At 52.6% G+C, this 10,724-nt stretch overlaps 1 protein-coding gene across 1 annotated transcript; it reads right to left on the bottom strand.

Moving 5' to 3' along the window:
* Positions 1–471: 471 nt before the first annotated feature.
* On the bottom strand, positions 472–4,413 carry LOC122931355. Its single transcript, XM_044285420.1, has 2 exons — positions 3,570–4,413; positions 472–499 (listed from the first exon to the last, which is right to left on the bottom strand). Exons 1-2 carry the CDS (start codon positions 4,411–4,413, stop codon positions 495–497), a joined length of 849 nt encoding a protein of 282 aa, XP_044141355.1. The 3' UTR covers positions 472–494.
* Between the last annotated feature and the right edge of the window lie 6,311 nt (positions 4,414–10,724).

The raw sequence follows: 10,724 nt of genomic DNA, 5'->3' as shown, positions 1-10,724 counted from the left end.
CACACACACAGGCAGAGGAGAGAGGTCCCGTAACAGAGAATCTGTCTTCATGTCAGCAGAGAATCAGTCTGCATGTCATAGCAGAGAATCAGGTGATTTTCCTATTTCATGACGTAAAGTCATGATTTTATTAAAGACACGGAGGCGAGTATTGCTATTCTCCTTCTTTACTCTGACCAATAGCAGCAAAGAACAAATAAAAATATTGAAACATGTCATCAGCCCCTCCCCATAGTCTCTCTATAACAGGCCACACCGCCTGCAAATCCTCCTCTTTCTTTGTAAATCCGAACCGAACAGTCCAACCGAACCGCCAACCAGGAACCGGAACAGCCTGGGAACAAAAGCGCCATCCCTCCGGAAGCGAACAGGAACACCAGGAACGACCTTGAAGAACCTCCTGAAGCAGTCCACGTCACATGACCGGCTGGAACCAAACTGCCGACCCTCCGAACCAGGACGTAGAACAAAGGACACCACGGAACTGACCGATCTCAACCTGAAAAAAGGCGGAAACAGAACCATGATAGAAGCAAATTGGTGCATCGTATGCACAAACAAATGGTTGCAACAAACCTACTCAGGAAAAAACTCATAGAGTTAAATCAATATGCAAATGACACACAATCAAAATCATTCCAACTTTAAAACTCACATAGGGAGGGAAAACCTAGGGTGGGCAATACTCGCCTCCGTGTCTTTAATAAAATCATGACTTTACGTCATGAAATAGGAAAATCACCTGATTTTATTACAAGACCCGGAGGCTCATATTGCAAGTTCAAAGTTAAGACAAATTCTCAATAATTGACGAAAAAACATGAAGACCTTGACGGAAGTAAAATTCCCTGAACGTGGACACGCTGGACCAGTCCGCCAGTTTCAAAATGTCCTCCAGTCTGGCGCCAGAAACCGCTAAAGAGGTAGCAGACGCCCCCCTAGCAGAATGCGCCGAAAAAACAGAAGTATCCACGCCCGCAAGCTCCATGATCCACTTCATCCACCTAGCCAGCGTGGGAGTGGTCACTGGGGCAAAAGGACGAATGGTCGAAAGGAAAAGATGCGGGAACTCACGTGACCGATGCGGAGAAGTGCGAGCCTCATACTCCCTGAGGCAGGCCACTGGGCAAAGTGAAGGTGAAGCCGGGAAAGCAGGAGAAGCCACCGACCGGATGTGGGTCTTAGTCCTCCTAGAGATGTCAAAAGAGACCCCCTCCGGGGTGTACGAGCGTGCATCAAAGTCCAAAGCCCGGACGTCTGAAACCCGCTTGCAGGAGATCAGGCAAAAGAGAGTGACGAGCTTCGCCGACAGCTGCCGAAGGGAAAGGTCCGTATTCTGAGGCCAAGAAGACAAAAAAGAAAGGACACAAGACACATCCCACGTGGCAGAAAATCTAGGTCTAGGAGGACGAGACATCCGAGAACCGCGCAGGAGGCGACACACTAAAGGATGTTGTCCCGCAGGGGTACCATCAAACCCTTGGTGAGAGGCCGAAATAGCCGATCTGAACAGGCTGATTGTGCGGTAAGCCTTGCCCTGGTCAAATAAAGAAGATAGGAAATGTAAGATCTCCGTCACAGGTGCCGATACGGGATCCAAGTCCCTAGCCACGCACCAGCGAGCCCAAGATCCCCAGGCCGATCTGTAAGATCTTCTGGTGCCAGGGGCCCATGCATTTTCCAAGAGGACTCTAGCTGTTCCCGAAACTCCTGAGACCTCCCAGGGTCCCCTGAAATCCGACACGCCAGCAGGCGCAGGGATCCGTCCAGGAGAAGAGGATGTGGTTGGTGATTCGGCCCTTGGAGGAGAGTCTGAGACGTCGGGAGCAGGTACGGGATCTCTATCATCATCTCCAGAAGGTGCGGAAACCACGACTGGGAGCTCCAAAAAGGGACCAGCAGCACCAGATCCGCTGAATAACGTCTCACCTGAATCAGGGCCCTCGGGATCAGCTGAAATGGAGGAAACGCGTAAAGCAGATCTCTGGACCAATCCTGCAGAAATGCGTCCACCGCTTCGGCTTCCGGGTCCGGGCGCCAACTGTAAAAACGTCGTAGTTGCGAGTTGAGACGGGAAGCAAACAGGTCGATGCAGCAAGGACCCCAAATTGACATTAAGGAACGGAACACCGCGGGATCCAACTGCCAGTCGCTGGAATCGGAAAGATACCGAGAGCTCCAATCCGCATGAATGTTCTGGACGCCAGGGAGATATTCCGCCAAAACAACCAACTCCTTGTCTAGACAGTAGTCCCAGAAATCCTTCGCCAGACGAGACAAGATGGTGGAGCGGGTTCCGCCCATGCCATTGATGTACCTCACCGCTGACACGTTGTCCATGCGAAGTTGGATGCAGGATCTGGCCGTGCCTTTCGTGAAACTCTTGATTGCAAATGATCCAGCCAACAGTTCCAGCGCATTGATGTGGAATCCCGCCTCGGCCTCTGACCAACCGCCTCCGGTCGTGATCCCCTCGCAGTGAGCTCCCCAGCCCGACAGGCTGGCATCCGAATCTACCACGAAATCCGGACGATGGCCGAAGATCGCCTTGCCGTTCCACGCACGCAGATTGTGGATCCACCAGGATAGTTCCTCCTTGGTCTCCTCGTCCAGCGAGATCCAATCCGCATAGGAAGCCCCCTCCCGAAGGATAGACGAGGCCAGCAGCCCTATGATCCGGGCTAGATGACGTAGAGGGATCTGGGAAGACGACCGAGCTTTGCACAACTCCTTCCGTATGGACCGAACCTTGGCCGGAGGTAGGCTGAGCGTCCCTGCCGTGGCATCCACCAGAAACCCCAAGAACTCCATCACGTGAGACGGGGTGAGGCAAGACTTCTCCTGATTGAGGAGGAAACCCAGATTTGACAGAAGATCCATGGTCCCGCGAAGATGATCCAGTAACACTGACCGATTCTGGGCCATGATCAGAATGTCGTCCAGATATATGATGAGACGAACTCCACGACTGCGCAGCCACGCCATAGCCGGACGCATCAGCTTGGTGAAACACCAGGGAGCTGAAGAGAGGCCGAACGGGAGGCACGTGAATCGCCAATCCTGTCCTGCCAAGAGAAACAGAGAAGGTTCCTGGACGCGTCCTCTACTGGGACAGTAAGATAAGCGTCCTTCAAGTCCAGCTTGACCATCCAATCGCCCATCTGAAGGAGGTCCCGAAGGAGATGGATGCCCTCCATCTTGAAATGGCGGTATCTGACGAACGCGTTGAGGGCGCGTAAATTGATAACAGGCCGAAGTTGGCCCCCCTTTTTTGCCACTAGAAAAATATTGCTGATTATCAGGCCAGGGGACATCGGAGCCGGTTCTATGGCTCCTTTGCGGACCAGGTCCGACAGTTCTGAGTCGACCAGCATGCGGTTCTCCGCTGAGAGTATCGCCGGGTGCGGGGGTGGGAGGGATAGTGGAGAGGACGTCAGCTCGATATGGAAACCCCTGACCGTGGACAGGACCCAACGGTCCGAGGTGATGTGGGACCAAGCTGGGGAAAAAATACGTAGTCTGCCCCCTACACAAGCCCTTAAAGAATTGAAATGAGTTGGTAGACTCACCGTAGGGACGTCTAGAAGACGGATTTCCTCGATATCCTCTTGGACGCCAGGAGCTTCCTCGTGAAGGGAAGAACGAAGACTGTTCTCGTCTGTGCTCCTGGAATGAAGACCTCTGGGAGTAGGAGCCTCGGCCCGAACCACGGGACTGAAATTGGGCACGGCCGGACAGGCGGCCCCTGAAGCTGCCGGCCCTGGTAGAGACCCTACCGTGAAAAACTCGCTTCATGGAGGACTGGGCCTTGTCTAAGGCCGTGAAAGCCCCCACAAACCTCCCTAGGTCCTTAATGAACGGTTCTCCAAATAAAAGGCCCTGGGCCTCCTTTCCAGCCTCCGTCAGAGCTAGGTTTGACAGCTTTGGCTCAATTTTGAAGAGGATGGCCTTTCGCCTCTCTATAGCCAAGGACGTATTCACGTTCCCTGCTATGCAAATGGCCCTCTGTACCCATTCGCGCAATTCCAGCGGGTCAACTTGCTTGTCCTCAGCTTTAGCTGTCTCTGCCAGGTCGAAAAGCTTAGCTAGCGGGCCAAATATGTCCAGGAGTTTATCCTGGCAGGATCGTAGCGCCGACTCCAGACCCCTACGCGGGTTCCAACCAGATCTGGCGAGGAACTGCGTCATTTTGGGGTCGACCGCTGGAGTCTCGCACACCCTGTTAGGGATGACGGGTCTGGGGCACTCCGCCCTAAGCTTATTGCGAGCCTCTTTGGAAAGAGGACATCGCACTCTAGCCTCCAAATATTTGGAGACGTGCTCCAATGGTAACCACTCAGCCGAGCGGGGGTGGTGGAGCGAATCTGGGTCGAACAAAGGTTCTCCAGAGGGATCCGTCAAAGGTGCAGGCATACCGTCTGCAGCAGACAATAGGGAGCTACACCCAGGTAGGGGGTTATCCTCCATGACCCCTGATGGGTCCTCCTCTGCCTCCTCAAAGGCGTCATCTAAAGCCTCCTCCTCGGATCCGATATCAGAGTCGGAATCCATCTCCTGCAGTGCTCTAGCACTTTTCCAGTTGCGCGTGCGTTCTGCCCGACGCGTACGGGCTCTCTTGCGCGGACCAGGCGCGCCAACATTGGTGGGAACATCATCACCTTTCTGAATTCTTTTTCTGGAGGCAGACGGCCCTGGCCCGGTGGGTGAGGACACCATGACGGGCTGCGGGGACTGAGAGGTAGTCGGATGGGCAGCTAGGGCCTGAGCGATAGTCTGGGAAATGACCGAGGTCATTGAACCCATGGCTGCAGCAATGGCGCTGGACAGCGACGCTTGAAAATCAATGGTCTGATCCCCAGGGATCGGGATATGACCATCCTCCCCCGAAGGGGTTAATTCCACCAGAGGGACGTCCTCTGCTGCAGGGCCCTGGCCAGTATGCACATTCTTAGGCATGATGACCTGTGCAAGTGTGTACTTATAATGGTACTGCCTTAGTATAATATAATAGGCGATCTAGCCAGTTATGGTATGAGGGAAGACAGGGTTAAAAAACCCAGTCTCAACCACACAGAAAGAAAAATGCTAACAATGGCCGCTCACTAGAACAAGCGACAGCCACAGGAGCGTCTGGGGAGAAGGAAACTGGTGATGGGGATTTGCCCCAGGCCAGTAACAGGGGATCGCTGTAAGAGAAAAAAGCCTAACCGGACACCCAGGGACGGACCGAGGCAGCCGAGCTCCAGGCCGAGAAGACGCGCAAAGCGAAAGCGGAAGTGCCCGAGATCTCGCGAGATCTCGGGCGCGCCTGCCGGGGAGGAAGAGAGCGCAGCCGCGGCCGCACTGAGGTAAGCGGCGGCGGGAAAAAGAGCCGCCCGATTAGGAGGGGGGAACAGAAGAGGGCACAGTGAGGGAGAGAAACAAGATGTCCGTCCTGGGAACCGAACCACCAATAGGAGACCCCAAAAGAGACCATAAGATAGGGGGAAAAGTATAAATTTAACAGGCACAGTAAAAATATCACCTATATGCACCCCCAAATAGCCCCACAAGGGGGAAAACAATCAAGACAAATTTCCCAAAGCATATAAAATCATCAGTAAGACATAATGAGAAAAAACAGTAACAAAGCACTACTTATCTCTGCGGTCAGCAGCAAAGAAAGAGGAGGATTTGCAGGCGGTGTGGCCTGTTATAGAGAGACTATGGGGAGGGGCTGATGACATGTTTCAATATTTTTATTTGTTCTTTGCTGCTATTGGTCAGAGTAAAGAAGGAGAATAGCAATATGAGCCTCCGGGTCTTGTAATAAAATCAGGCTTCACGTCAGCCACCACTGCAACAGTCCATTGGCATATATTTAGGCCCAGCACCCAGGCATAGGAGAGAGGTCCCGTAACAGAGAATCTGTCTTCATGTCAGCAGAGAATTAGTCTGCATGTCATAGCAGAGAATCAGGCTTCACGTCACTCAACATTGGAACAGTCCATTGGCATATATTTAGGCCCCGGCACCCAGACAGAGGAGAGGTTCATTCAACTTTGGGTTGCCTCGCAATATAATGGTAAAATGAAAATAAAAATAGGATTGAATGAGGAAGTGCCCTGGAGTACAATAATATATGGTTAAGGGGAGGTAGTTAATGTCTAATCTGGACAAGGGATGGACAGGTCCTGTGGGATCCATGCCTGGTTCATTTTTATGAACGTCAGCTTGTCCACATTGGCTGTAGACAGGCGGCTGCGTTTGTCTGTAATGACGCCCCCTGCCGTGCTGAATACACGTTCAGACAAAACGCTGGCCACCGGGAAGGCCAGCACCTCCAAGGCATAAAAGGCTAGCTCTGGCCACGTGGACAATTTAGAGACCCAGAAGTTGATTGGGGCCGAACCATCAGTCAGTACGTGGAGGGGTGTGCACACGTACTGTTCCACCATGTTAGTGAAATGTTGCCTCCTGCTAACACGTTGCGTATCAGGTGGTGGTGCAGTTAGCTGTGGCGTGTTGACAAAACTTTTCCACATCTCTGCCATGCTAACCCTGCCCTCAGAGGAGCTGGCCGTGACACAGCTGCCTTGGCGACCTCTTGCTCCTCCTCTGCCTTGGCCTTGGGCTTCCACTTGTTCCCCTGTGACATTTGGGAATGCTCTCAGTAGCGCGTCTACCAACGTGCGCTTGTACTCGCGCATCTTCCTATCACGCTCCAGTGCAGGAAGTAAGGTGGGCACATTGTCTTTGTACCGTGGATCCAGCAGGGTGGCAACCCAGTAGTCCGCACACGTTAAAATGTGGGCAACTCTGCTGTCGTTGCGCAGGCACTGCAGCATGTAGTCGCTCATGTGTGCCAGGCTGCCCAGGGGTAAGGACAAGCTGTCCTCTGTGGGAGGCGTATCATCATCATCCTGCGTTTCCCCCCAGCCACGCACCAGTGATGGGCCCGAGCTGAGTTGGGTGCCACCCCGCTGTGACCATGCTTCATCCTCATCCTCCTCCACCTCCTCCTCATCCTCGTCCTCCTCATCCTCCAGTAGTGGGCCCTGGCTGGCCACATTTGTACCTGGCCTCTGCTGTTGCAAAAAACCTCCCTCTGAGTCACTTCGAAGAGACTGGCCTGAAAGTGCTAAAAATGACCCCTCTTCCTCCTCCTCCTCCTCCTCCTCCTGGGCCACCTCCTCTTCCATCATCGCCCTAAGTGTTTTCTCAAGGAGACATAGAAGTGGTATTGTAACTCTGATAACGGCGTCATCGCCACTGGCCATGTTGGTGGAGTACTCGAAACAGCGCAACAGGGCACACAGGTCTCGCATGGAGGCCCAGTCATTGGTGGTGAAGTGGTGCTGTTCTGTAGTGCGGCTGACCCGTGCGTGCTGCAGCTGAAACTCCACTATGGCCTGCTGCTGCTCACACAGTCTGTCCAGCATGTGCAAGGTGGAGTTCCACCTGGTGGGCACGTCACATATGAGGCGGTGAGCGGGAAGGCCGAAGTTACGCTGTAGCGCAGACAAGCGAGCAGCGGCAGGATGTGAACGCCGGAAGCGCGAACAGACGGCCCGCACTTTATGCAGCAGCTCTGACATGTCGGGGTAGTTGTGAATGAACTTCTGCACCACCAAATTCAGCACATGCGCCAAGCAAGGGATGTGCGTCAAACCGGCTAGTCCCAGAGCTGCAACGAGATTTTGCCCATTATCGCACACCACCAGGCCGGGCTTGAGGCTCACCGGCAGCAACCACTCGTCGGTCTGTTGTTCTATACCCCGCCACAACTCCTGTGCGGTGTAGGGCCTGTCCCCCAAACATATGAGTTTCAGAATGGCCTGCTGACGTTTACCCCGGGCTGTGCTGAAGTTGGTGGTGAAGGTGTGTGGCTGACTGGATGAGCAGGTGGAAGAAGAGGAGGAGGAAGCTGAGTAGGAGGAGATTGCCCTGCGATCCTTGGCGCGGAAGGACGTGCGCCAAACAGCTTTCCGCCTGGGGCCCTGCCGCCACTACATTTACCCAGTGTGCAGTTAGGGAAATATAGCGTCCCTGGCCGTGCTTACTGGTCCACGTATCTGTGGTTAGGTGCCACAGATGGCGTTGCGCAGTGCACACTTGATTTTATCTGATACTTGGTTGTGCAGGGAAGGCACGGCTCTCTTGGAGAAGTAGTGGCGGCTGGGAACAACATACTGTGGGACAGCAAGCGACATGAGCTGTTTGAAGCTGTCTGTGTCCACCAGCCTAAATGACAGCGTTTAATAGGCCAGTAGTTTAGAAATGCTGGCATTCAGGGCCAGGGATCGAGGGTGGCTAGGTGGGAATTTACGCTTTCTCTCAAATGTTTGTGAGATGGAGAGCTGAACGCTGCCGTGTGACATGGTTGAGATGCTTAGTGACGGAGGTGGTGGTGGTGTTGGTGGTACATCCCCTGTTTGCTGGGCGGCAGGTGACAACGTTCCTCCAGAGGCGGAGGAAGAGGCCGAGGCGGCAGCAGCAGAAGAGGCCGAGGCGGCAGCAGCAGAAGAGGTAGCAGGGGGAGCCTGAGTGACTTCCTTGTTTTTAAGGTGTTTACTCCACTGCAGTTCATGCTTTGCATGCAGGTGCCTGGTCATGCAGGTTGTGCTAAGGTTCAGAACGTTAATGCCTCGCTTCAGGCTCTGATGGCACAGCGTGCAAACCACTCGGGTCTTGTCGTCAGCACATTGTTTGAAGAAGTGCCATGCCAGGGAACTCCTTGAAGCTGCCTTTGGGGTGCTCGGTCCCAGATGGCGGCGGTCAGTAGCAGGCGGAGTTTCTTGGCGGCGGATGTTCTGCTTTTGCCCACTGCTCCCTCTTTTGCTACGCTGTTGGCTCGGTCTCACCACTGCCTCTTCCTCCGAACTGTGAAAGTCAGTGGCACAACCTTCATTCCAAGTGGGATCTAGGACCTCATCGTCCCCTGCATCGTCTTCCACCCAGTCTTGATCCCTGACCTCCTGTTCAGTCTGCACACTGCAGAAAGACGCAGCAGTTGGCACCTGTGTTTCGTCATCATCAGAGACATGCTGAGGTGGTATTCCCATGTCCTCATCATCAGGAAACATAAGTGGTTGTGCGTCAGTGCATTCTATGTCTTCCACCGCTGGGGAAAGGCTGGGTGGATGCCCTTGGGAAACCCTGCCAGGGGAGTCTTCAAACAGCATAAGAGACTGCTGCATAACTTGAGGCTCAGACAGTTTCCCTGGTATGCATGGGGGTGATGTGACAGACTGATGGGGTTGGTTTTCAGGCGCCATCTGTGCGCTTTCTGCAGAAGACTGGGTGGGAGATAATGTGAACGTGCTGGATCCACTGTCGGCCACCCAATTGACTAATGCCTGTACCTGCTCAGGCCTTACCATCCTTAGAACGGCATTGGGCCCCACCATATATCGCTGTAAATTCTGGCGGCTACTGGGACCTGAGGTAGTTGGTACACTAGGACGTGTGGATGTGGCAGAACGGCCACGTCCTCTCCCAGCACCAGAGGGTCCACTAACACCACCACGACCATGTCCGCGTCCGCGTCCTTTACTAGATGTTTTCCTCATTGTTATCGTTCACCACAACAACAAAAATATTATTTGGCCCAATGTATTGAATTCAAATTCAGGCCTTTTTTTAAAGACACCTAACACTATCTGGCTATCTATTTAGGTACCGTATTACACTAATACAGGCACAGCAGTAACCACAGATTTAGCTGAATATAAATTTGAGGCCTATTATTTAGGCGCTGGGTGACAGGTATACGTTTACAGACAGAATTAGACTGGGATATGCACAGTAGCGTGTGTGTAAAGTTATTGAGAATGACCCTATGTGCACCTTGAATATTATATACCCTTTTAGGGATAGATTTAATGTAGGTCTGATACAGCAGAAACCACTAAATTAGGAAATTGCAAAATTGGGAATTGTATTTCAACCCAGAACAAAAACTGTGCTTTGACGGTCACAAAATAACTTGACCAGCTACAGCAATAATGACAGATTTGGATGAATATAAATTTGAGGCCTATTATTTAGGCGCTGGGTGACAGGTATACGTTTACAGTCAGAATTAGACTGGGATATGGCCAAAAAATAACCACACTATTGATGGTTAAATGCACTTGGTGTGACAGCTTGACCCTGATGTAGGATATAGCCAAAAAACAACCACACTATTGAGGGTTAAATGCACATGGTGGCAGCTTGCCCCTGATGTAGTATATGGCCAAAAAATAACCACACTATTCATGGTTAAATGCACTTGGTGACAGCTTGCCCCTGATGTAGGATATAGCCAAAAAACAACCACACCATTGAGGGTTAAATGCACTTGGTGGCAGCTTGTGCTGGCACACCACAATACACAAAATGGCCGCCGATCACCCCAGAAAAAAGTGACTGAAAAACACTCTGGGCAGCCTAAAAACAGTGAGCAATTCAATAGCAGCAGTTCAATCATCCACAGCTGCAGATCTATCTCTGAATGAAGTCTTTTGGAGGAGTTAATCACTGCCTAATCTCGCCCTAACGTCGCAGCTGCAACCTCTCCCTACACTGATCAGAGCAGAGTGATGGGCGGCGCTATGTGACTCCAGCTTAAATAGAGGCTGGGTCACATGGTGCTCTGGCCAATCACAGCCATGCCAATAGTAGGCATGGCTGTGACGGCCTCTTGGGGCAAGTAGTATGACGCTTGTTGATTGGCTGCTTTGCAGCCTTTCAAAAAGCGC

This window comes from Bufo gargarizans, chromosome 3, assembly GCF_014858855.1.
Source record: "Bufo gargarizans isolate SCDJY-AF-19 chromosome 3, ASM1485885v1, whole genome shotgun sequence".
Taxonomy (NCBI): Eukaryota; Metazoa; Chordata; class Amphibia; order Anura; family Bufonidae; genus Bufo; species Bufo gargarizans.
The sequence above is the reverse complement of the archived record's forward strand: the minus strand, read 5'-3'. Positions and strand labels throughout refer to the sequence as shown.

What these genes read in the sequence shown, in the direction of transcription:
- LOC122931355 (XM_044285420.1), bottom strand. Translation starts at nt 4,413, where the DNA reads ATGCCTGCACCTTTGACGGATCCCTCTGGAGAACCTTTGTTCGACCCA.